We start from the raw sequence: 26,371 nt of genomic DNA, 5'->3' as shown, positions 1-26,371 counted from the left end.
TGAATGCTAAATTGCTCTAAAGTTTTGTTGTCTTCTGGTAAGGTGGAAACCATGGCAGTAGGTACAAAGCCTAACCTCCCTGTGCCGAGATCTGGAGCACCATTATATGATTTATTTCCTACATTAGGGGCAATCAAGCAGCCACAGTGTATAATGATCCCTCTTTGATCTAATAATATGACATGAGTTGCGATGTGGATCCCAAGGGTCATAGTCCAAAATGATTCAACCTTATGACTCGGCAGTATTTCAAACCAGTGCATTCATGGACCTTTAAAGTCCCTCAAGTGGGAATACACGCTTTCATCACAGAGACGGTTCATTATGTTTGCCTTCCCGGGCCTTCATTTCTTCACAGCTGAAAAGCCACAGAGGAGATTCATCCTGAAGGGAAAGAAGAGTTGATACTGAGTAGGATGACAGCCACTGCTTCCCACATTCAAAAAATTAGGACCAAGTCTTTGAGGACTCTCAAGCTATAGAGCTGGAGCTGTCTAGCAGTGATAATATAAGGAACAGAGAACAACTTACACCCGAACACTGAACTTTACTCCACTATCCAGGATTCTCCCACAAGGACTATGCATGGTGCCAAGGTCAAGGTCCTTACTCCCTCATTAGCCAGATCTCGAAGGAGACTCATCTCTATAGCCTACAGCAGAGAGGACAATCTTGGCATGATAACCTAGGCTCTTCTCTTCCCTTGTTTATAAAAAGTCATTGCATTCACACACACACACTTGTTTGATCCACACACTTCAAGAATTTGCTCTACAGGGTCAGTAAAATAAAGTCCCAAAAGTGGTACAAAAAAATCTTAAAATTTCATTAGAGATGTACACTTTATGAAACAAAATTCAGATGCTCCAGATGTGGTTGTGCACACCTGTGAATCCTAGCTATTGGGACATTGAGGTAGGAGGGTAGTTCAAGTTCATTCTTAACATATTGAGTTTGAGACCAGCTTGGGTCTCATGAGACCCAACCAAATAAATAATAAACCAATAAATAATAAAAGCACACAGCTTTTGTCCCTTACCCACTGAAAGCATCCGGAGCCTTGTGTGGTTTCTGAAGCACCTGTGGTAACTAGCCATAGTCCCCCAACTCATTCAAACTGCTGCTGCTCTGGTTCATTGTTCCATTCAGGAAAGCAGCTGATTGGCCCAGTGAGGGGTCTTTAAAGGGGAGAACCTAAAGAGCTCAAGGACTGTGGGTACAGCGTGTCACTGAGTATGTATGTGCAAGGCCTGGGGTTGGGTCCTGGCACCATGATACATTACTCCATCTTCCATAAATAGCCAGTAGAGGTCACTGCCTCTGAGCTTGACCAGGTGATTTTAGAGGTTACTAAAAACAAGTTCATTTTCGGATATGGCTAGGAATGTTTTTAGTCATTCATTCACTCACTCACTCACCCTTATTTTCTGTGCTTTTTACCCCAGTCTGTTATCTAGCTGATAACTAACACAAATAGAAAAAAGAAAAGATTAGGTAAACAGCCAATTGTAATCAAGTTTGGCCAGTGGTGTGAGGCACTGTAGCCTGTAGGGAGTTGGGAGAAAGTGAATAGAAGCATGTCAAAGAAGGCTTCCAGAACTAGAAGAACTCGAGCTGTGAGTTGCAAGTTAAGTAGGCATTAGGGGAAGGGTTGTATAAATGTGTTGCACAGACAAAGAGGAAGAACAAGGTCCAAACAAGCATGCTGGCATTGACTATATGCATGCTAGTTTAAGATCAACAATTCACTAGCCTTGGGGGCTCTTTGCTCAGCTTTCCAGCCCACTCCCATTCCTGGGAGTGTTTTTTGCTTTCCTAATAAGCTACTTCTATTTCTATACATATCTAGCTTTTGTTTTGGTTTGTGGGTTTTTTGTTTGTTTGTTTTGTTTTTGAGACAAGGTTTCTCTGTATAACAATCATGGTTATCCTGAAACTCACTCTGTAGACCTGACTAGCCTTGAATGCACAGAAGTCTGTTTGCCTCTGCCTCCCAGCTGTTTGTTTTTTGAGACAGGGTCTCCCCATGTAGCACTGACTTTACTGGAGCTCTATGTAGACCAAGATGGTCTCAAATTCACAGAGATCCTTCTGCTTCTACCTCCCAAATACTGGGACCAAAGGTGTATGCCACCACACCCTGCTTTCCATACCTAGCTTAAAAGGCATGACTTTTCCTTATACTTCTCCTTATGGCAGCTGCTAGTATTCTCAGCTATCCCGTACTGTTTCTCTTAAATGCTAGTAAAACTGTCCTAAAGCATTAAAAAAAAAAAACCACTAAGCAAGGTGCTGGAGAAGTGTGTGCCCTTTCCCCCAAATGCTTCATGTACTGTTAGAAGCCTTGGCTTTTGTTTTTAATGGGTTTCAAAGATGGGCAGCAGGGTAGTTATAAGTGGGATGATGACTAGAAGACAGGAAAGGGAAGGTTTTGCAATTCACTGCCCTGGGAAACTTAGATGAAAGATCTGGTGTCCTGGCTAGTTTTTTTGTTTTGTTTGTTTTTTTTTGTTTTTCGAGACAGGGTTTCTCGGTGGCTTTAGAGGCTGTCCTGGAACTAGCTCTGTAGACCAGGCTGGCCTCGAACTCACAGAGATCCACCTGCCTCTGCCTCCCAAGTGCTGGGATTAAAGGCCACCAACGCCCAGCATCCTGGCTAGTTTTATGTCAACTTGACACACAAACTGGAGCCATCTGAAAGGAGGGAACCTCAGTTGAGGAATGCCTCCATCAGATACAGGCATTTTCTTAATTAGTGATTGATGGAGGAGGGCCTAACCCATTGTGGGTGGGGTCATCCCTGGGCTGGTGGTTCCAAAAGCAAGCCAGTAAGCAACTCCTCCATGGCTTCTACATCAGCTCCTGCCTCCAGGTTCTTGCCCTGTTTGAGTTCCTCCTGTCCAACTTCCTTTAATGATAGAGTACAATGCTGAAGTGTAAGCCAAATAAACCCTTTCCTCTCCAACTTGCTTTTGGTCATATCTCATCACAGCAATACCAACCCTAACAGAGACAGATGATAATATGAATTTTGAGACTGGAGAAACAGCTCAGTGGTTAGGAGTCTGTACTGCTGTTGCAGAGGACCAGAATTCCATTCCTAGCTTATCCCTGCCTAGACTCCTGCTCAGTGGATCTGATGCTCTCTGTTCTCTAGAGGCACTTACTCTTGCATGAACACATCTGCACAAAGCTATAAACATGTATACATAACTAAAATAAAATAACTTGGGACATTGCAACTCACACCCTTAATCTTAGCACTAGGAAGGCAAAGATCAGTTGTTCAAGGCCAGCCTGGTCTATATAGAGTGAGTTCCAGGCCAGATGGAACTATAAAATAAAATAAAAAAGGGTTGGGGAAGCTGGAGAGATGGCTCAACAGTTAAGAACACTGGCTGCTCTTCCAGGGTTCGATTCCTTTTTTTTTTTTTTTTTTTTTTTTGGTTTTTCAAGAGACAGGGTTTCTCTGTGGCTTTGGAGGCTGTCCTGGAATTAGCTCTTGTAGACCAGGCTGGCCTCGAACTCTCAGAGATGTGCCTGCCTCTGCCTCCCAAGTGCTGGGATTAAAGGCGTGCGCCACCAACGCACGGCTCCAGGGTTCGATTCCTAGCACCCACTTGGCAGCTCATGGCTGCCAGTAACTCTAGTTCCAGGGGATCTGGCACTCTCACACAGACATACGTGCAGGCAAGACACCAGTGCACATAAAATAAAAAGTTTTTAAAAGAAGAAAGGACTTTGAAAGAGAAACAATTTGTTTTTGTATATGCTTTGTTGGAGGTACTTGTAGAGATATCAAAAAACTTTTTTTTGAGAAAAGGTCTACTGTGGCCCAGACTAGCCTCCAATTTTTTACATAGTCTAGGATGCCTTAAAATTTAATATATAGCAAAGATAACCTTGAACTCCGATCCTTTCTTCTTCCTACCTTCCAAATGCTGCAATTACAGGCATGTACCCTGGTGACCTGCTTTGAGAAATCATTTTAAATATGGTTCTTCTATATTGTCTGAGAACTGAGAATGGGAGACTGAGGGAAACCAAACCACAGAATAAATCATTTGGCCAATTCTAAAAAATGAAATTTCATATAAATTTTGTACACATATATAAGGTATGCATATATCTGCAGAGATTTGGATTCAACTGAGGAACTGGGGTTAGGCTAGTATATAGTATATTATATATATTATAATTGTACCATACAGTTAGTGCCGTTATATCTACAATATGACTATGAAGGAACTGACTTGCTCTGAATCCCAGACAAGCACTTGGCCAGGGTAGGATTTAAGTGACCTTTTGTCATGCATACCCCAAGTCTATACAGCTGATAGGCTTTTCCACGGCTTCATACCGAATTACCATATGCCTGGTGGCTTAAAGCCAGGCTTGTTTATAAGTTCAATGCTGGAGGTAAGGAGTCACACCACATGGTTGGAGTGTTTAGGGTCTCATGAGACATAAAGGGGACATGGTTGAGCTCTTGTCAGAAAGCACATCATGAAAGCCTCCTTCCAGACTTATCCTTGCTGGCAGCCTTCAGTTTCCTGTTGCGGAAAAGAACCAGTTTCCTTGTTGACTGTCAGCCACTTTTATCCTAGGGGTTCATCTGCATGCCTTACCATGTGGTCTCCAGCTTCAAGCCCAGGGAACTTTCTGCCCTTCTTGTATGTTTAACTTGAGTCTCTTAACAGCTCAAGGACCCAAAGACCCCATGCTGGCCACACATCAATTGCTGTGACAAATACAGTAAGGGGATGAAGGGTTCCTTTTGGTCCGTGGCTTTAGTGCATGGTTAGTTGGTTCCTTGACTTTGGGCCAGATGCTAGGCAGAACATCACTTCCAAAGGAATATGATAGAGAAGGTAACCAGGAAATGTAGCGGAGTAACAGGAAGACCAGAAATGCTCCCGCCGGGCGGGAGTAAATCAATCGCTAGTGATTTGCTAGACGTGAACGCTAGCCCAGGTAGTGTAGTAAAATCACTGCCGAAACCCGGGATCGAACCAGGGACCTTTAGATCTTCAGTCTAACGCTCTCCCAACTGAGCTATTTCGGCGGTGCTTGTGAATGCTTTTATAACCTCTACAATTATAACTAAGAAGCATCGTTTTGCGCCACTAAGTCAGGCAAGTTTAGCTAAAGGCTAGATATTGACAAATGTTACAAAGGCGATGACGCAAGGGCTTTGTTTATTATCTGGGATCAATTACATCTCAAGCGATTTTTAAAATTGTCCTGCGCCGGTCGTTGGTGGCTCACGCCTTTAATCCCAGCACTCGGGAGGCAGAGGCAGGCGGATCTCTGTGAGTTCCAGGCCAGCCTGGTCTACAAGAGCGAGTTCCAGGACAGCCTCCAAAGCCACAGAGAAACCCTGTCTCGAAAAACCAAAAAAAAAAAAAAAAAAAAAAAAAGAAATGCTCCCTTGTCTCCTACCCCAAGTGACCCACTTCTTCCATATAGGAACAACTTCCATAATTTGCCACCACATAATTGCCTATTTAAATATTGAATCTTTCAATTTTTTAAACCAGGGATTAAGTCAAAGCCTCCATGATCTCATCTCTTCTAGAAACAGCCTCATGGACCCTCTCAGAAGTGTGCTTACTAACCCTGCAAGCATCTTTCAGTGAAAGCAAACTGATTATCAAGATAACCATCACAAAACCCTCTATGACTAATAGATATTCACGTATTTTAGAGTCAGATGCACTGTGTAGGCTAACGTAACCATAAAAGGCAAACCCTATTGTATTAATGGTCTCGTTGATTATATAGCTTTCTTTGCTGCTGCTGCTGCTACTGCTGCTGGTGATGGTGTTAGTATTCAGGCATCTGTACTGACCTGCCCTTGGGGTTCTGACAGGACACATCCTGAGCTGCAGCCACTAAGCACCATCTGTGTGCATTCACTACATTCCCTTTTAAAAGGGCCCTGCCCACCTCCTCTCTCTCTCTCTCTCTCTCTCTCTCTCTCTCTCTCTCTCTCTCTCTCTCTCTCTCTCTCTCTCTGCTGCTCCTGTACCTAGAGGTTGGTCTCCCACCTCCCCTCCCTCTTTTTTCCATTTCCCTAATTAAAAACACCTTCACAAGAGCTCTGTCACATAGTGTCTTATGCTCTTGAGCTACTTTTTAAATTACAACAGGTGTCTGGAGGGTTGCCTAGATGGGCATTATTTTAGGTTTTTTCCCTACAACAACTACCTAGAAAAAGCAAAAAGGTAATGTTGGGTCTGCAAAAACCTTGACAACATCTAGTTGAGGCGTGGCAGCTCCATACCACAGATATGCTCTTCCCTCATTCCCTTGAAAAAGGCAATCTCAAATCACTCACTACTTTGTCTTTGTAAATCCTAGACCAAGGTCATCTTTTCATTTCAAGTTACAATAAGCCCATGTTCCCCCTTCTCATGAATCAACTTAGTATGAAACATTGGAATATTCTAATTAGCCTTATGGTACTTAAGATACTTTTAGACAGGCAGTGGTGGCACATGCCTTTAATCCCAGCACTTGGGAGGCAGAGACAGGCAGATCTCTGTCAGTTTGTGGCCAGCCTGGTCTACAGTTCGAGTTCCAGGACAGGCTCTAAAGTTATAGAAAAACCAATGAAAAAATATGCTTTTAAATTAAATACATACAAGGAATGTACAACTACGAAATGGGAGACAGGTGAGATAGAACTAACATCTTAGGTATACCATTAATCCATAGCTGATTTCTTAGAGTTTGAAAGGGACCAGCAGAGCCAAGTCAATTTCTCAAGTGTCTATTACTCCTATTGAGGTAACATGGAAAAGTCTACATCATGTGGAGGCTTTGCAAATGTCGAGGGTGTGTGTATATCAGTCATTACGGGGAATCGATAGCTCACATTCTAAGCCTTGCCATCCTTTCCCAGACATTTTGTAAATATTTCTGACATTCAAATTGATGGCATCTATAAAAGCAAAGCAAAAACTCAACAAAGGATATGGTTAATTCCTCCAATTGAGAATAGGGCCACTACCACACTTTAAAGCCAAATTTGAAGCAAGCTTTAATTACTGGCCAGTGGATGGGCTCTTGCCAGGTCCATACCCAGATTCCTGGGAGATGGCTCAGATTCACAGTTTACAGTGGCTTAAGAAGGAAAATGTAATTCATTACATTTTTCATCAGGAGCAAGCATACATCCTGATGTACAGCCAGCCTACAACCAAGTGGCGGCAAACATACATACATACATCCTGACATACTTACTGCCTGTGAACCTCCCTCACACGTGACCAAGCACATAGGTGCAGATGGGTCAAACAAACTTGTTTAGGGGAGTGAAAGCATGTGGCTTGTTATCTCCCATAAACAAAGCTTCCATCATTTCAGGAACTATCTATCCTTGAGCAAGGGACTTGCAGATCAGAGGCATTCTTGTTTCATGGATCTCTTGGGCAAAGTGATTCAAATGTAACTTTGACTCTCACAAAACAAAACTAAATGAAAATAAAGGTTAGGTGTTGGCCTTACAAAATTTGCTTGCCTCAAAAATATTAGTTTATGTGTCTATAACCCTTGCAATGTTGTTTTATACCATGAAATCTGGGAGATGGGTGATCTGATTAGCTTGTGTTTGACCCATACAGGCAATGCTGTGCATTGATAAATCAGGCTATTGTAACTTTTATGAGAATTACAACCTCAAAAATTCATGAACTGGATTGGGGCTGTAGCTCAGTGTTAGAGCACCAGGTAGCATTCATGAGGCCCTAGGTTCAATCCTCATTACTTTAAAATATTCTTTGAATTTAACTAAAAAAGAAAAAAGAAAAAGAAAAAAAACCATTAGCCTGGTCCAAAGAGTCAGTTCCAGGACAGCCAGGGCTCCACAGAGAGACCGTGTCTCAAACCCCAGCATCCACAACAATTACAACAAACCATTAAATGCTTTTAATACAGAGAAGCAAATTGCAGGGCAATTTTATTTATTTTTTTATTTATTTTTGGTTTTTCGAGACAGGGTTTCTCTGTATCGTTTTGGAGGCTGTCCTGGAACTATCTCTGTAGACCAGGCTGGTCTCGAACTCACAGAGATCCGCCTGCCTCTGCCTCCCGAGTGCTGGGATTAAAGGCGTGAGCCACCAACGACCGGCGCAGGACAATTTTAAAAATCGCTTGAGATGTAATCGATCCCAGATAATAAACAAAGCCCTTGCGTCATCGCCTTTGTAACATTTGTCAATATCTAGCCTTTAGCTAAACTTGCCTGACTTAGTGGCGCAAAACGATGCTTCTTAGTTATAATTGTAGAGGTTAAAAAAGCACTCACAAGCACCGCCGAAATAGCTCAGTTGGGAGAGCGTTAGACTGAAGATCTAAAGGTCCCTGGTTCGATCCCGGGTTTCGGCAGTGATTTTACTACGCACCACCTGGGCTAGCGTTCACGTTTAGCAAATCACTAGCGATTGATTTACTCCTTCTGTGAGGATTTGTTGTGTTCCTGTCTCCACTTTTGTATATTGTTAGTGTGCCCTGTCCTGTACTCAACTGAGGCGCCCCTCACTTCTTGATGACATCACCATTCTTTCGGGTTTCCTATATGGTGCCTGCCAACTGCGAGATTTGGGACTCTGGATCAGTCTGGGCTTGGGGTGGGATCCATCCTACAGTCCGAGGGTTCTGAAGCCCAGGTCCCAATCTAGCATCGGGTTAGTCCACCTGGGGTAAAAATAACCAGGACCCGCAGACAAGTGGATGGATGCGGGGAATGAAGGAATCCTTTTCCAGTATGGATCCACACTAGCATTATCAGGCCAAATACAGCATACCTAAATAAATATGAATTTCAAAGACACAACTCTTTAGAATAACCACTGTCCCAAATTTTGCACGGAGCATTCAAAGCAAAAGTCGTTGTTTCCGTGGAATTCCGGTGTAATGTAACTGAATGCACTGTATTTTCATTTGCTACATTATATAACCTCCTTACGTCCGACTTCAATGCTCATTCACCTTGTGTCCCAGCAAAGGTAGCCAGACGCCAAGCACTCAAGATAGACTGAATTTAAGAGGGAGAACTATACTGAGCCTCACTGTTTCACAGGTTTTACAAGTACATCTACATCTTTGAGCTGATTGGCTCACACCTCCAGCCCCCCCTCCCCCTCCCCACATTCCCCACATGTGCCCAGGTTTTCGGAGATTCTGAAAGCTTTGGACTGGATTCTAGGATTCTAATACAAACCAACAAACAAACCTAAAATGTGCTAGGGTGATGAGCCAACCATTGGAGAACGCAATGGAGCAGTGGTCCGTGGGATAAATAAAGCCTTCCGTGTAGCCAGGCGCCAGGCTTAACCATGGGCAGAAGAAAATGAGATCCAAGTCTCACAGTCTAAGACCACATAGTATGGTAAAACCACCACCACCACCACCACCACCAAACCCAGCAACTCTCTGCAAACCTACGCTTGCTCTTCTTCTGTTAATTGCCAAGAGGTTAGATGATACGGGGCTTCACCCACCAAATCATTCGGTTCTTGGGAGGAAAGATGTGTTTTGCTCAGAGACTCTTGAATCTCTAATGATGACCAGAACAAAGCAAAATGGTCATCTAATAAACTGGACAGTCCCACCTTTAAATGATGGCTTGAGCTATGAGTAATTTTATGTGTCAAGTTGGACAACAGTGCTTGGTTGTACACCAATCTAGATGTTATTGTTGAGTGTGTGTGTATGTGTGTATGTATGTATGCAAGTATGTATAAAGGTGCTGTGGCCAAGCCTGATGATCTGAATTCATTTCCCAGGATCTAGTTGGCGGAAGGAGAGAACTGCTTCCTGAAAACAGTCCTCTGACCTTCCTATAGGCACTGTGGTAAGTGTGCATGCTTCCCCCAAATACACAGATAAATAAATGTAACTTTAAAAAACAAAAAGCTATAAGTAATATTCAAATCAGTAGACTTTGAACAAGGCCAATTATTCTCCATAATATAGTTTCCTCCATGCAACCATTTGAAACCCTTAAGAGCAAAGATGAATTTCTAATGAGAAAGGAATTCTAAAAAACGTGGACGTAGGAGACCTGTCTGAATTTCTGGCCGACTGCCCTGCCCTGACCAAGGCTGCCTCATCACATCAAAGCTCTCACAGATATTTAGTCTGTCAGCCTTCCCTACAGGCTTTTAATTTTTTTTAATTTTTGAGTATAGCATATATTCATACAATGAAATACAATCACATCTATTTCTCACTTTCTCCTTCCAACTCCATTCATATCCCTCCACACCCCTCCCTACTTTTCTTTCTTTTCTTCCTGTCTTTTTCTTTCCCACTAAGTCCAGTGGGTGATGAGTATGGGTGTGGGGGCCACGTACCGGAGCATGGGAAACCTCCCAGTCGTCACGCCCTCAATGAGGTTTGATTCCTCCTCTAGCCACTATTCACAGCCAATAACTTCAGTATGGTGTGGGGCCTGGACATCATCTACCTATCTATTAAAGGATTTGGGCTGGCTTGATTTTGTGCAGGTCTTGAGTAGGTAACCACTGCTTCAGTGAATTCATGAGCTTGGCAGCCAGATCAGGCTCAAAAGATCCCACAACACGCCTCCTCAGCCTGTGACTCTTACATTCTGTCTGTCTCTTTTGCAATGTGCTCTAAGTGGTGGTGGTGACTGACATAGATGTCCTGTTTAGCTGAGCAGTCACAGTCTCTTCTCAGCACTGTGTCAAGTTCTACATCTCCCCCATTGACTGCTGTCCACTGCAAAAAGAAGCTTCTCTGACCAAGGCCTAGCTGAGCGAACTAAGTTCTTAAAACATCTCTGCCTCTAACAGTATCCAATCAGTTCTGTTTCTCCGGAGCCACCGGACAGCTTGCTCCAGCATCTCTTGTACACAGGTAAGGGGACAGCTGGGATCTTCAAGAAAAAGGAGGATCACACACGTCTAGGAACTGCTGCCCTTTTGGCCCTGTCCAGGTTTCAGCCAGAAGTGGAGGGAGGGCACTGTGAGCAGCAGCACTTGTGATTCAAGCAAGAAGCATAAAGAAGATGGCTGAATAACCTCACTCAACGTACAAGGCATACTTCAGATGCCTTTATCCACCCACTCTGCAGGATGACGCTTTGCCAGCTGGTTACAGGGGTCGCCCCAGAGAAGGTGGCACTTCAACTACATTCTCCAGTGTGTAATAGGGAGGAGATCATGCCCAGGCCAACATACCACTTTGGCTTCAAGTTTGAGTCATAGGAAATTAAGAAGCCAATACAATGAAAAACTCTACGTTTTCTCTAATCCCATAGAAGCAGGGCATACATGCACAAAGATTTCCCTTCTCCCCGCTCGATCTCGAAGGACAAAGGTTGGTCAACTGAAAATATTTTAAAATTAGTATCGGCTTGCAGATGGCATCAGAGGAATCTACACAACAGACTTCCTTAACTATCTTTATCTGCTGTTAATTTCCTATATATTTACTTTCCCACAATTTGTTGCTCTAGAGACACAAGGTCTTTTTTCTTTATCTTGCCATTCATCCGAAAATATTTTATTATTATTATTATTATTATTATTAGTTTTTCTTGTTGAAGGTACTATATAAACAGGAACTTTGGGCCACTTCTTGAAGAATCACCCATTCCCTGAGTATCTTTTTCGTGTCTCTGTGAAATGCACGTGTTTATACACTTGCTTATTTTTCTCTTGCTTTTTCCTTTAGAATGTCATCCGAGAACTCAGCATAACAGGGATTGTTCTTCGGCCTTCCCAGGTTCTTGGGGATAAGAAATGAACAGAAGGGGGAGGGGAGGTGCGAGGGAAGAGCACCTACCAGCAAAGGCCCAGAGGACTGAAAGGTTGTGGCAGGATCTGCTATAAAAATGAAATACTGTAGCATCAGAGAGGATGGGGTGTTTGGAGCTGCGCGTGCTCAAGGCCGGCCCTGGGACGGAGGCAGGTTGGGAGGGCTTACTCTGACTCCTGATATGCCAGGGCAGCTCTCTTCGGCTACTGGGTTTCGGCTTGTGTTTTTTGAGCTGGGCACCCAGGATGGGGAGGAGGGGATTGCAAGTCGTATATTGGAAGAATGGGCAGCCTGATGGTAGTAACCTCTGGTTTTATAGCCTGTTCGCTCTGGGGCAGAAACACGAAGTGTGGCAATTGTTAGCGGGCGGCTTCTGCTCGCACACTTTTGCAGAACTCGGTGTTCACGGTTAAGGGAATAAGGGTCTAAGAGAAGTGGGGCGTGCTTGTACATCTGTATCCAGATGGCAAGTAATAGCATCATTCCACTTCATAATCCATTTTCCTTTCCTTGCTCTCACGTGATTTGTGCCCGGAATTGTATTAGGCACAAAAAAAGGGCCTAGTAATTATATAATAGTGTAGCGCAGAACAAGCAGTAAGAGTCTTCAAACACCGAATTGACCTTCTTTTCTGTGAGCCCGGATAGCTCAATCGGTAGAGCATCAGACTTTTAATCTGAGGGTCCAGGGTTCAAGTCCCTGTTCGGGCGCAACCGTTTTCTTTTAAAAAGGTATTCATCCTACTCGTTTTAGGACATTAGACATCATCTCATTTAGGGAAAGGAATGTTAAAATCCTGGGAGCACACCACATTCCTAATGGCTCACCACGTTCCGTGTTCGAGAGACACACTTGCAACCGTATTTTCCCGGCCGTCCTTGGGCATGCTCAGGTTTCCCTGCACGGTCCCACCCTGCTCTCAGGAAAAGGTGCTTTTCTGGGAACCGAAACCCCACGAAGAGCAGCTTTCCTCTTCACACCAGGTCAAACTTCCCCTGTCCCGAAGGGCGCCCATGATTACCACAAGATGTTGAAGCCGCGGTAGAGATTCCTGTTAGTGGGAGAAAGTGGGCATCGTATGGGAGAATGCACTTTCAAGGGCTGGGACAAACCAAAACAGTCAGCGCACACTCACGACAAATTCGTACACTCTCATCCATATTCTTGCAGGATTTTAAGAAATTGGCTGGTAAACACAAAAGGTGCAAGTTCCCCGAGGTGAAGCAATTTTCCCTGGGAGAAGACACTCCTTACTTGACACAGATTGAGTCTTCCTTGATTCAGGCGGGCCACAGAATGAAGCAGACCTCCTCTACTGGATGGGGAGTTAAGTCAGATGCCCTCGAAAATCCTAGAATGTCCCGATAAGCGAAAAAGGGCAAACAAAGATGGAGGTGGAACTGGAATGTGAAGCAGGGTCTTCACCCTCCTCACAGCGACGCTTCACGCAGGGTCCACACAGACTTCACGACGACCTCCTATTCCTCACTAAAAACAGCCTTCTCAGAAGTAAAGGAATCATTATCTTGGCTTCCATCTCATAAACCTGTGAAGATTAAACCAGACCAGAACTCACTCACAGGCTTGGTAGAGTCTAAGGGCAAGCAGGTGCATGTGATAATTACTAAGCGCTTTTAATCAGGGGATGAAATAAGAAAACGTGTGTTGAGATGAGTAAGGAATCGTTTAAAAAAAACAAACAAACATGTACACAATACGCCTAAAATCATAGGCCCATAGCCGCGGGCCTTGGTTGATATTTGTTAAAGGGACAACAGTGGTCACTCATCCAAAGAAAAGTGGACAGCGGGGTGAGATTTTGGAAAAATCACCATCATTCATTATCTTCAGTTGTGTACCCACCGAGGCGCCCACTAATCTGTGAAGGATTGTTCCACATCCGTGGTCGCACAGAGTCAGTGGGAGTCAAAAACTGAAACTCAACCCAAACACAAAACAACAGATGGAAAACATGAATGTGGGTGAAAGACTAATAGTGGGACTGCCTGGGAGACTAGACAGGGTGGGGTTACAGTAAATCAGAACAGTTCCTGTATGTATGAAGTTGTCAAAGCACACATCCAATACAATTTATACAAAGTCTGCTCTTTGCTTTTTACTCGTTGGCTCTTTGGGGGACCCACCACCTAGCTCCCAAATAAATCACACACATGGAGGCTTATTCTTATTTATGAATGCCTGACATAGCTTGGTTTGTTTCTAGCCAGCTTTTCTTAAATTATCCTGTCTATCTTTTTGCCTCTGGGCTTTTTCCTTTTCTTCTGTATACCTTATTTCACTCTTACCCTATGGCTTTTTTCCTTTTCTTCTGTATACCTTATTTCACTCTTACCCTATGGCTTTTTTCCTTTTCTTCTGTATACCTTATTTCACTCTTACTCTATGGCTTTTTCCTTTTCTTCTGTATACCTTATTTCACTCTTACTCTATGGCTTTTTCCTTTTCTTTTGTATACCTTATTTCCCTCTTACTTTATGGCTGGCTGGCCCCCTTCTTTTCTCACTCCTTGATGTCTCTTGCTTTTTCCTGATTTCTCCTTCTATTTATTCTCTCTGCCTGTCAGCCCCACCTATCCTTGCTCCTGCCTAGCCATTGTTCAGATCTATATTGGACCATCAGGTGTTTTAGACAGGCAAAGTAACACAAACACAAGAAAGCAACACATCTTTGTATCATTAAAACAAATGTTCCACAGCATAAACAAATGTAACACATCTTTAACTAATATTCTACAACAAAGAAATCCTAGCGGATCGTGAACCTTGAGACTGAGAAGGCATCCTAAGGAGAGAAACAGCAAATACCCAGACCTCTCTTCCTCAGGGACACCATTGGAAAGTGCAAACTAGTTCACGCTGGGCAGCTGTAACTCTCCGCTCTTCGCTCCCATCCTTCTCAGGACAGGCTGGTGCAGAACACTGCTTCCTGCTTTCAGCTATGGTTTGCATGCGCCCTTCGACAAAAGGAGACAGACTAAACACTGAAGTCTGTCTCGACCCTGACCTTTCAGGCGTTGGACAGATCTGGATGGCTGAGGACAAACTGGTTACCCCGTTTAAGAATTATGATCGCATAGACCTTCCAGCAGACCTGAGGGTTGAATGGGATCTTCAGGCCAAGTCATCTACACCAGGTAGTTCCTGTCTCTTTGGGACCCTGAATAGGGGTAGAGAAACCTTATGAATTAAATGTGATGGTTACCGGTCCAGGGTCTCAGCAGTACACGCCCTGGTAGGAATTAATTTTCTCATTGTTCTTTTTTTTTTTTTTTTTGGTTTTTCGAGACAGGGTTTCTCTGTGGCTTTGGAGGCTGTCCTGGAACTCGCTCTGTAGACCAGGCTGTTTTCTCATTGTTCTTAAAACGGCAGAAGTAGAGATCATACATCTCTAAAAGTGAAATTAGAAAATCAAAAGATAGAGGCGAAGTCACCGGAGTTTCTTTTTCCTTTAAATTTCTCCTGCACCAGGTAGAAGACTTCCCATACCATTGCTGAAATAGCTCAGTTGGGAGAGCGTTAGACTGAAGATCTAAAGGTCCCTGGTTCGATCCCGGGTTTCAGCAAGGGTATGTTTTGTTGGTATTCTGTCTCTGGGGCTGGTTCCTTCCCAATTCCAGTACAGTAATCTCCGGGAATATAAGGCACAAAACAAGCAAGGGGTGGCTGCCCTTTCTCTTTAGCCCTCAAGGTCTACTTCCTCTCCTCCTAAAGTGCCAGTGACAAACCGGAAATTGATTACATCAAAGTTCATCCCTTGGAAGCAATGAGTTTATTAGGATTATTTACAGACCATGGATGAGGGGTTATGGGCAGGAGCGTGGGCGACCCTAAAGAAGCCTCCAGTTTGAACCCAGCATGGATGATGGCTTCCCCATGGCCGTGTATGTGGAGCCCCCTCCACCAACCAGTCTCTTCCAGCTGTATACTCTAACTCCTCTTTGAGGCCACACATAAAATTGCATATGACTTATGGGGAGTAGTGACTGGAAACTCAGGTGAAGATCCCAGGACCCTCCCCGGGCCCTTTTTCTAGGAGAACATCACATCCCCAGTCAACAAGGAGCCCAGCTGTTATGATCTTTCACAAGTATGTGTAGCTGAACTCCACCAATTGCCACCCCATATTGTCCCTTTGCTAAGCCTGCAAGTTTCAGTGACAGGCTTGACGACTGTCCTGGAAGCATTTACCACCACAGCCAAGAGTACAGGGAATCAGAGAGCACAGGGAATCTGGCTAAGAACACGTTCCTAGCTGGAGACTATATATGTGTGTCTTCATCAGAAATACAATTTTGGTACCCTGGTTTCCATGTTTCACCTTTAATAAGAGATATCAGTGCTCTTTCTTCGTAACAGCAGGAATGATGTGCAGTGTTTTTAGTTATATACTTATCGATGTCTTGAATACAAAAATTGAACACAATGCTATGTTACAAGCATTTTCCAAGCAAAAGTCAGTCACATGAAGTCTGAACTCAGTTAGGGCAGGGCGGGGGACAGGAGGGACTAGGTGGAAAGGGATCCTAGTCCGCCAGGCTCTGAGACGTGTTCCCGTGATGTCTCCAGGACACCCTCACAGAGATCTCCGAGTGACTGGAGTCGCACCCCTGTGAGGTCGTCATCCTGACCCCTGAATTTCAAGGGGATGACGGACGAGCTGCATAAATACCTCGAGGGCTGCATCAAGAACATCTTCGGGGACATGCCGTGTCTGCGTGGGATGTGGAGGGGTGTGGGCACGTGGCCGCTCGGGGTGTGGACCCGGCGCCACCTGGTCTGCAGCTTCAAGCGGCCTCTTTAAGGACATCCCCATGCTAAGGCAGCTGTGGGCCCCGGGGCAAGCAGGTGCCCCATGGAGGGCCTCGTGGGTCGCCATGCAGAGCTGTGGCCTGGAATCTCCTACTGGTCGGGGACAAGGTGAAATCGCAGGGCTGCTGTGTTACCTGGAGACCATGAAGAGCTGCAATCGCCCAAGTGCCACGCAGGATACAGCCTAGGGTGGTCTGTGAAGATGTCACCTGTCAGTCAGGTGGGGATGGGGGGCAGTCTATGGGGACATCACCTGTCAATCATGTGTGAATGTCACCTGTCAGTCTGGGAGTGGGCAGGCACTGACGTCACTGTGAGACAGGGTGGTGGACTTCCCTAGGGACGCCATCCTGTCAGTCTCACCTGCTGTGATGTGGACCCCTTGCATCACACCACCTCTCCCTCCCAGGTGGCCTGTTCGTGGCAGGCACCAACCTCACTGAGAACGTGGAGTACCCATCCGGGTACCTAGAGAAGATGACATTGTCCAACCTCCTGACCCCGAGAGCATGAGTGAGAGCAGCAGCCAGGGCCGGGCTCCCGCTGCACCAACATCATCGCGTGGAACTTGGTGAGTGACATCACTGGACGCCACCGTAAGCTGCTGTGGCCCTGACCGACCTGTCCCCACAGGGACCCAAGGTGCGGGGTTCAGTATGAGGTCAAGGTAACAGATGTGAGAGTTACGGGTATCAGAGTTAAAGGATGTCATGTATCTCCTGGAAACATGGGCAATGTCCTGTTGTCCCCTGTGAAGGGCCGAGGCCCTGGCGAGCCAGTCCAAGTCACACTAGCGGGTGCAGGGTTCGAACTCCCAGAGCTTGCGAAGCAGCCTGCTGGTCATTTCCGGTCATCAGGACGCCACCCCCACCCTTGCCCCTCGCATACTGAAGTTCCAATGTCCCACACCACCCCCCCAGCGTCTACGGGGTCATGTGACCTGTTGCTCAGGTGTTGCTTAGGTTGCATCACCCGTGATCAGCGCCTCCATTAATTAAAATCTTCTGAAGCCAACTGTGCCTGCGACAGTGTGTTTGTGCAGCATCTCCCGTAGCCCAGGCTTGACTCTCATTGGGGAGATGCGGGTGAGAGCCTTGGGCTGTTTTCTCCTGCCTCAGTTTCCACAGGAAGTACCACCCTACCTGGTTGGTGCGGTGCATGCAAGGTGAGCACTCTAAAGGCAGCAAGCACCCCGAGTACTGAGCCACAAACACTACCCACGGCTTCGCATCCGCTGCTGGCTGGGAATCCACCATCCCCACACCTGACTCACACCTGACCGTGTGACCTCAGCATTAGCGCATTTTCTCAGGTCAGAGAGTTAAAGGGTGTCCCCCGAGGTTAGACACCCTACCCTCCATCCCAGCCTGCAGCGAAGCTGAAGTCCGGAGCTGAGAAAATGGAACTGTGTCCCTGTCGTATGGTTCAGGGGCCCGACTGGGGTGGGGGATGCGACCTCACGTGTATCTGTCCTCCTCCCCTTAGTGACTCTCCCCGCCCACTTCCCCCAGTGACACGGACCCTCCACACAGCCATGCTGAGGGGAGAGTGCAAACCCGCTTTAATGAGCTGCTAGCCAATCTGGGAGGGACTATCGGTTGTCAGCCAGGGAACAGCTTCCGGAACCTGCCATAGGCGGCCCGACTGATGATGACGGTCACGTGGGCAGCACCAGTTTCGGGCAGCTCCTGTATCTGATGCACGGTGGCCTCCTTGTACAGCCAGCTGCGGGGAGAGCAGCCGTCAGTGTGGCACCTGCCAGGAAGCGTGCCGAGAGACAGGGGGCCACGCAGCACGTATGCACACCGTGCAGGTGCTCCAGGACTCACCTGAGCTGGGGTCCCCCGAGCTGCACGCAGAGGGTGAGGACCTGCCTGCCCGTGGCCCGCAGCACCGACTCCTCCAGCGCTGCCTTCAGCTCGTCCAGCCCACGCCCCAGGAGTGCTGACACAGCCAGGACACCTGGGCCCGGGGACCTATACCTGTGTGCGAGGGACTCAGTGGGCCAGGGAATGGTGGGATTATGTAGACACCTGCAGTGTAGACACTCGCAGACACGCATACGCAGTTTGCAGTGAGCTCTCCCCTCCCACTCACCCAGGAACCAGGTCCACCTTGTTGTGAACTTCCAACATGGAATCCAGGAGAGCGGAGGGCAGCTGCAGACCCTGCAGTGTAGACAGGACGCTGGTCTTCTGCTGCTCCGTGTTGGGGTGACTCATATCCCTCACGTGCATGATGACATCCTGCATGCAGGACGAGCGGTCAGCCCCAGGCACTAGTGGGGGACGGGCGGTCTGGGGACTGGAAGTACCCACTTCTTGATAAACATGCCCACACAAGTGACCTGTCCCCGAGATCACCCAGCCCATGCAGATGCGCACCGAATGTGCCACGTCCTCCAGCGTGGCGGAGAAGGATTGTATCAGGCTGTGTGGCAGCTGAGACAGGAAGCCGATAGTGTCCACGTACAGGACAGGTATGCGCGATGGCAGCAACCCCTCATGCGCTGTGACGTCCAGGGTTGCGAACAGCTGGTCACACGGCCGCATGGCAGCCTCACCCGTCAGGGCCTTGATGAGCGTGGTTTTCCCTGGGGGAAGGGATGCACGTGTACCCTGTGTTGAGATGAGGAGTGCTGCCTTGTGGTGAGACTGGGGTCCCCGAGGACCCTCCCACGCACGCCCTGTGCTGAGAGGTGGTGTTGCATCTCAGGGACCTGCCCCTGCGTGCCCTCCTGAGATGCGGTGCTGCACCCCGGGGACCCTCACCGCAGTTGGTGTAGCCGACCACAGATACTATGGGGAACTCTCGCTGCGTGCGCTGCCTCCGCAGCAGGCTCCGCTTGTCCCGCAAGCGCTCCAGGGCTCGCCTGATTTTTGCTTCCTTCTCCTTCAGCGCCTGGTGCCGCAGTTCCGTGAACGACTTCCCTGTGGACACGGATATGCGATGGCTGTGGAGAAGCTAGGGATGGGGTGCTCCCGGGGGTCCTGTGGCTGTCAGTGCTACGTTCTCAAGGGCCTCCCCATGGTCCCCAAACCAGGCCACGCACTGATTGGCGGGCAGCATGACTCTCCTGGCTCAGCGGATGGACCCACTGGTAGGTCACTGGATCCTCCCACTTGGGATCACAGCAGTCATTCACACACCAACACCTAACCCACTCGCAACTCCTGTGCTAGAAACAAGAGGGTGGCCAGCTCTTCCAGAGGTCAGTACGCCTGCCCGCTACAGTCCAGGATGTGCACACAGTGACTAGCAAGTCAGTCTGCGCACAGTAGGCTATCCACTCACACATCATCGCATAAGCAGAGCCTGTGACTGACCAGAAGATACACTCCAGTGACTGGCAGGTCAGTCCACGCACAGTAGGTCATCACTGATAATCACGGTCAGCACAGGGCAGCACAACTGCCCATCACGGTCAGCACACCGAGTGACCAGTGTTCCCCACCTCCACCGATGGGACACCGTGTGGCACCCTTACCTGACCCCATGATGTACCGGGAACCCCTTCCCTCATGGTTCGGCCAGGCAGAACGTCTGCTCAAGGTAGACCTGGGATTGAAACACACGCTTAGCGGCGGTCGGCACTATGGTCTCTGCTGGCCAGAGGCAGCCCTCCCAGGGCTTCCAGGGCCAGGGGGGGTGCAGGACTGGGGTCTCTGTATGGGAAGGGACACTGGACACTACAGCAGCGAGTCTGTGGAGATCCAGACGCACCACCTGTCCTATGCTCACCTCAATAAAGACTAAGGCATGTGAGGGTGGGGGTGACCCACCTGAGGAGGGGGATTTCAGCCAGTGCCAACTGCAGCCTGGCCTCCTTGGTGCGGGCATTACAGCGGAAGATGTGCAGGACGATGGTGAATCTGTCAAACACCTCCACGCCCCAGGCGGCCTCGAGTTCCTTCTACAGAGAGGCCGGCATATGGGGAGTCAGGGGCCCTGAGGCCTGCAGCCGAGCTCAGAGGAAGGGGTGGTGAGGCCCCGCGACTCCGTGTTCTCACAGCCGACCACCTGCTGTAGTCTCGGGCATGGTGTCAACACCGTCCTCGCCCATGCTGTTGCTGTACCTTAGTTGGTGCAGCCATCCTCTCCACGTTCAGGAAGACAGACGTGATGTCTGGACACCCCCCTGATCTTCTCTGGTGGGGAGACAAAGTTCTGTGAGAGGCAGGCTGTGCCGGGGCTGCCCATTCTACACATAGAGGACTACACACATGTGCAGAGGGAAGCACACCCACACAGACAGCCTCACATACACAGGATTGCGCGCACACGGGGTTTGATCAGGGCTCTGCTGTCCATAGGGTAGGGCCGGAGAGGGTGGTGCGACTTACCTGTCAGGTCTTGGAAGTTGCCCTTGCCGAAGACAAGCCTGCTGTCGGGGACTCTGGTGGGCACCACCAGAGTCCGCACCACCGACCAGCCGTGCAGAGCCTGCACCAGCGCGGCGGCCTCCGCCACCTGCAACTCTAAGAGATAAGAGAGTACAGACGGCGTCTGCCAGAGGCCGCGCCTCGCACAGACCCTGGAACATCGCGGAGGCTGCAGCAGCGGGAAGAGTGCCAGGAAGAAACCCAGTTACCCAGACCCCGCCCCATGCTCACCTAGACTCCGCGCCTACCTAACCAAGCCCCGCCCCACCGCCACCCAGGCCCCGCCCATGCCCACCAGGATACCGCCCCAGGCCAACGCCCAAACTCCGCCCCCTTCCCGATGCACGTCAGTTTCACCTTCCCTGGCTTCTCCACCACCTTCCTTTTCCGTGGCTCCGCCTCGGCCCTGCCCAATCAGCTTGTCCCCGTCAAGCCCACAACGCCTCCCTTCCGGCTTCAGTACGCACTTCCACCCTAGTGTCCCGCCTCTTCTGGTCAACTCGCTCCACGCCCCTGTGGGAGGGTCCCCTCCTCTTCCGGAGTCCGCGCTCGTTCCTGCCCTTGCCTTCCGGTGGGTGACGCGTGTTCCGCCTTCCTACCCCTCCAGGACGACCCCTCCGACCCCGCCCTTGTCCTTCCGGTACCTGTGTGCCGCGGCGTCCTTCCGGGCCGGCCCTTGACGTCAGGATGCAGGACGCACACGCGCTGGGAGGCGGTGGGCAGCAGGGGCTCCGCGCTCAGCAGCTCCTCCTCCTCGGGCTCCTCCCCCTTCCCCTCGGCACCGCTCGTCCGGCCCCGGTCGTACGAGCCTAGGCCCCGACTCCCGAGGACCCGGATGTCGGCGATGACCGCTCGGACCGGCCATTGCGGGGGCGGCGCGGAGCTCCGGGCAGCAAGGCCGCGGAGTAGGAGCCGGAGGCCCGGGAGGACAACGGCGCGCATGGAGAACATGCTGCGAGCGCGCGCTAGGGGGGCGGGGAAGGGAGGAGCGGGGCTTGGGGGCGGGGACAGCGATGCTTCCTGCGTCTGTTTCTGAGGTCCGGCTCCTGATTGGCGAGCGATGGAGTCCCAGCCTGGGCACTGTTCGAGTCCCGCTGGCGGGTAGAGGGGAGGGTAGAAGGAACTGGGGACTCCAGGAAAGTGCTGGAAGGTCTCAGGCGAGCAGGTTCCCACAGGAGCGAGTGGCAGGCACAGCTCGGCCTGGTTAGCTCCTGGAGTGGGCGGGGTCTGGGCGGAAAGTCACGAGGCTCCTTTATGCTAGAGTGCGGGTCACCATATGGAGTCACTTCACTACACTGGGGTCATTATAGCTGTCACCTGCACACCCGGGGTCATCACACCTGTCACCCATACCCCAGTCACCATCACCCCCACCCCACCTACAGCAGCGATGAGTCTCTGGCACCTCTGAGCACACAGTTACCCCGTGACTGCTGGTGACAAGTGGGCATTTCCTGGTGACCCGAGGCCCCTGAATTAGAAACCTGAACCTTGGTTGGGATCATCAGGGTGTCAGATGCAGTTCCTGAGACTCCACTGGAGCTTGAGGAAGGAGCCCTGGGCTGTCTCCTGGGGGCCAACGTGGACACTGCATGGACAGCCGGGGGCTGTGATGTCGCTCACTGGGCTCCAGTATGTGTAGATCATGGGATACCAGTGCAGTCGCCACAGGCGAAGGGATGTGTATGGGTGTGTAAGTGTGGTGTGTGTATGTGTATGAGGGTCTCACGCTCAGAGGCTTATCTAAATAACAAGAGACTTGCTCTGAGGTGTGGTTACTCAACCCTCAAGGACAGATAACAAGAGATTTGTCTAAGGCATTTTTACCAGTGTTTGGAGAATTAAGGAAGTCTGTTCCTTGTATGTGATTTAAAAAGTCTTTTGCCATTTTCCCCCTTTTGGTTGGAGTATATAAAAATATTGAAGAATAAATGGTGTGTTCAGTATTCACTGAATTGCCCTTCTGACTCTAGTAGAACTCCGATGGTTCTTGTTTTGTTTTTAAAAACAGTTTATTGTGTAGCCTTGGCCATCCTTGAACTAGCTCTGTAGACCAGGCTGGCCTCGAACTCACAGAGATCCACCTGCCTCAGCCTCCTGAGTGCTGGGATTAAAGGCGTGCGCCACCAACGCCCGGCTTGTAACTTATCTTTTATCATAAGGAAAACCATAACCATAAGTATCTGTCTCAACTCCATCAAAGACCTCAGAAGGATAATATATAAACTCCGAGACATCTCACTGCTTGGACAGTCACCCAGAGTTCTTCTGTAATGTTGGGGCATCCATCTTCAGCCTACAGGCCTAGTGTGTCTGGCAGAGTCCTCAGCAAAGCAGGAAATTTTAAACTGTCCACTTGTATTGGCAATTTATCAGTCATTTTTCTCTGTGTCCTGCAGAATGTCTGGCAGACTCTTCCAAGAAGCAGGAACCCTGCAGGACTGTAATACCTTGCCAAGTTCAGCAGTCACTTTCCTGTGGCAGACATTTTAAAACACTGTAATCAAATACTGCTGAAGGGTCATCCCAAACACTTCTTTCTACCAGTTTTTAAACCATTTAACATTTATAAGAGAAACCTGAAAGTGGGAGGCATTATTCAGAACTTCTAGAAACCAGACATTCACTTTTCCAATCTGTCTTCCCACTTCCCACTAAAAGCAAAGCCTCCCCTTCCCCACAGAAGCCACACTTAGGGAGTCTCAGAGAAGGGCCACTGCCCAGGCCACCACATGGACCAACAGAACCCATCTGACTCATGGTCCAGCCCAGGCACAGAAGCTCCGACAGCTCAGCAGAACTGTTCCTCTTGGTCTGAGGTCAGTGATCCCCACACTCACCATGGCATGGCTTGTGGCCTCCCTCATAGTTCCTATAGCAGAGGAGAATCCCAAAAAGAGCCTGCAAGCCTCCTCCCACAGGTACTCCTGCGTGCTAAGTCTTCCCAGGGTCCACATTAGCTAACCCAAAAAGAGCCTGCAAGCCCCCTCCCACAGGTACTCCTGCGTGCTAAGTCTTCCCAGGGCCCACATTAGCTAAGGCCACCCAGCTGGGGCTGAGGATAGTAGCAGCTCCCTTACTCAGTGATCAGAGACCAAAAGACCCAGACAGCAGAGGCCTTCCCAGATCTACCCTTCCACCCTAGGGGCAGACGGGGCCCTGATCTGAGAAATTTGTATGTTAGTAGAAATTCTTCTAGACTCCCAGAGCACTTCTGTCAGGGCCCTCCGGCCATCAACCAGGTATGGCTGCCTCAGGTACTCATAAGAAAAGACCCTCATAGAAAGTACGTGACTCGTGACCACCCTGCTACCTGCCAAGTTCCAGAACCAGACCTGAGGCTTATCTAGGGCGTAGGTTTAAACAATAGAAGGTGGAATGTGAAAGATTAAAGTTAGAGTCTACAGTTAGGTTACCAGAGGACACAGGATGACCTACCCATCCCACTGAACTTCCACTCCTCCATTCCCCTATAAAAATCCCTTTGGGATGAATAAAGTTGTCGCCTTGATCAGACTCTTGTCTTGGTCCCCTGCCCCCCATCTTTTTCCTAGGTGTCCACCAGACCCACGTTGAGTGTCCTGCAGGTCGGGAAACACTTCCTGTTCCTCTTCCAAAGCACACAGTCCTTTGTGTACAAACACAGATTGTCCAGTGGAGCTGGGAAGTCCTGCAGTTAAACACAGGTCGCATTCAAACAGTAACAGTTGTCACTGTGTAACTACTGTTAAAGAAAAACAGGCCATGAGGCTATACATGTATTTATCATGTCTGCCTGCATGCCAGAAGAGGGCGCCAGATCTCATTATAGATGGTTGTGAGCCACCATGTGGCTGTTGGGAATTGAACTCAGGATCTCTGGAAGAGCAGCCAATGCTTGGTAACCTCTGAGCCATTTCTCCAGAACCAAGGCTGTACATCTTAAAATAATAGTTCTGTTAAGCAGGGTCAGGTTAACCAGATCTTCTATATTGGTTGAACAAGTGTAAACTACAGTAATCTCAGTAGCCCTAGATTATTGATTGCTCTGGCATGTGAACCCCAAGAAATGGCCAGTCAGGGCATTTATGGATCATCTAAAATTGATTACATGATTTCTCGTTGCTAATCTTTTTTTTTTTAAAGCAGACACAATGGTACACCCCCCTTTTTTTTTTTTAAGATTTATTTATTACATATATAGCGTTCTGCCTACATACCAGAAGAGGGCACCAGATTGAATTGTAGATGGTTGTGAGCCACCATGTGGTTGCTGGGAATTGAACTCAGGACCTCTGGAAGAGCAGTCAGTGCTCTTAACCTCTGAGCCATCTCTCCAGCCCAAAGAAAACAGTAGCGCCCGAACAGGGACTTGAACCCTGGACCCTCAGATTAAAAGTCTGATGCTCTACCGACTGAGCTATCCGGGCTCACTCATTGCCTATCTTGACTACTGTTGAGGTAAAAAAGCTCTCTCCTTCCTGCCTCTCCCTTTCTGCACTGTCTTTACATCAACTTAAAGTTGGTCAGTGAACTCAATTCTTGCACAGGTCCCTCTTCATTTGTATGTCCCCCCAAAAGTCAGAGACTGGCAGACACACATTAACTGGTCCATTTTTCCTGCTCACTGAGCTGTCAAGGCCCAGCTTCGAAGGAGTTTTAGGACTGTCTATCCAGCACTGGGCAGCAGAGGCAGGATTGGGTGTTCAGTGCAATTCTCAATTATATAGCATGAGGCAAGCCTAAACTACAGGAGACATTGCTCCACACAGAAATCAATAATCAACAGCACTTGGGAGAAAAGGAATGAAACTATTAATGACCCAGAAACATTAGAGAACAGAAACAAATAGAGATAAGAGCAGTAGTGTGCTTAAAGAAAATGTTATTGATTTTGCCCATATGCACTTGTTGGCTGCTGAGATCTGTAACCTGACACATAGAGTTACTGTCAATGGCTTGTTTCTCAAACCTCTGGGTTGATTGTAACTGTGTCAAGCAGTATTGAATATATCTTCATAGGATAGTTGCCTATTTGCAAATTCAATATTCACTGGCTCAAGATAACATTCCCAAATAGTACATCCACAGAATCTGGCCTGTGATCATTCATGTGACATGAATTAAAACATGCTGGGAAATTACAGAACCACCCCCATCCCACCACAATCAGATCCTTTTTTATAATGGTGACTCGAGCAGCTGATTGCCTACCTTGTTTTCACCACAGTGTACTATAACACGATAAATAAAGACCCAGAGACTGACATTGGGGTTCAATTTTCAAGCTGAGGATCAGAAAAGCAAAGCAGCTGGTCACTAGCTCTTACTCTACCTCAGGCTGAAAGGCAATCCTGGCTCCACTAAACCTCAGACTGTAACCTCTCTTC

At 48.3% G+C, this 26,371-nt stretch overlaps 1 protein-coding gene, 1 long non-coding RNA gene and 5 other non-coding genes across 8 annotated transcripts; 3 read left to right on the top strand and 4 right to left on the bottom strand.

Moving 5' to 3' along the window:
* Positions 1-244: 244 nt before the first annotated feature.
* LOC110340438 lies at positions 245-13,367 on the bottom strand. The gene is made up of 3 exons (XR_002382258.2): positions 13,046-13,367; positions 12,619-12,842; positions 245-384 (listed from the first exon to the last, which is right to left on the bottom strand). It is a non-coding gene; the product is annotated as an uncharacterized LOC110340438 (long non-coding RNA).
* Trnaf-gaa lies at positions 4,993-5,065 on the bottom strand. Its single transcript has one exon. It is a non-coding gene; the product is annotated as a tRNA-Phe (tRNA).
* Positions 8,319-8,391, top strand: Trnaf-gaa. The gene has a single exon. It is a non-coding gene; the product is annotated as a tRNA-Phe (tRNA).
* On the top strand, positions 12,429-12,501 carry Trnak-uuu. Its single transcript has one exon. It is a non-coding gene; the product is annotated as a tRNA-Lys (tRNA).
* Positions 13,368-15,301: 1,934 nt separating the features above from the next.
* On the top strand, positions 15,302-15,374 carry Trnaf-gaa. The gene has a single exon. It is a non-coding gene; the product is annotated as a tRNA-Phe (tRNA).
* A 2,790-nt stretch (positions 15,375-18,164) lies between these two features.
* Positions 18,165-22,263, bottom strand: Gtpbp6 (GTP binding protein 6 (putative)). 2 transcript variants are annotated; one of them, XM_040747059.1, is made up of 11 exons: positions 21,661-22,263; positions 21,489-21,505; positions 20,960-21,098; positions 20,697-20,763; positions 20,403-20,533; positions 20,108-20,178; positions 19,392-19,550; positions 19,005-19,213; positions 18,718-18,866; positions 18,450-18,602; positions 18,165-18,345 (listed from the first exon to the last, which is right to left on the bottom strand). In XM_040747059.1, exons 1-11 carry the CDS (start codon positions 21,951-21,953, stop codon positions 18,222-18,224), a joined length of 1,512 nt encoding a protein of 503 aa, XP_040602993.1. In that variant the 5' UTR covers positions 21,954-22,263; the 3' UTR covers positions 18,165-18,221. The 2 variants fall into 2 exon arrangements, with proteins under 2 accessions (XP_040602993.1, XP_040602999.1); XM_040747065.1 differs by lacking the exon at positions 21,489-21,505 and having other exon boundaries at positions 21,647-22,261.
* Positions 22,264-25,338: 3,075 nt separating this feature from the next.
* On the bottom strand, positions 25,339-25,411 carry Trnak-uuu. Its single transcript has one exon. It is a non-coding gene; the product is annotated as a tRNA-Lys (tRNA).
* Between the last annotated feature and the right edge of the window lie 960 nt (positions 25,412-26,371).

Source organism: Mesocricetus auratus, unplaced genomic scaffold (assembly GCF_017639785.1).
Source record: "Mesocricetus auratus isolate SY011 unplaced genomic scaffold, BCM_Maur_2.0 Super-Scaffold_4256, whole genome shotgun sequence".
In the NCBI taxonomy this organism is placed as follows: Eukaryota; Metazoa; Chordata; class Mammalia; order Rodentia; family Cricetidae; genus Mesocricetus; species Mesocricetus auratus.
Note: the sequence above shows the minus strand (reverse complement) of the source record. Positions and strands in the feature narration are given on the sequence as shown.

Bases quoted from the DNA above. Each gene is read 5' to 3' on its own strand.
- Gtpbp6 (XM_040747059.1), bottom strand. From the start codon at position 21,953: ATGTTCTCCATGCGCGCCGTTGTCCTCCCGGGCCTCCGGCTCCTACTC. The intron at 20,179-20,402 runs GTGGGTCACCCC...TTTCAATCCCAG, and splicing joins GCTGAAATCCCCCTCCTCAG to GTCTACCTTGAGCAGACGTT. The intron at 19,551-20,107 runs GTAAGGGTGCCA...CCGTGTCCACAG, and splicing joins CCGGTACATCATGGGGTCAG to GGAAGTCGTTCACGGAACTG.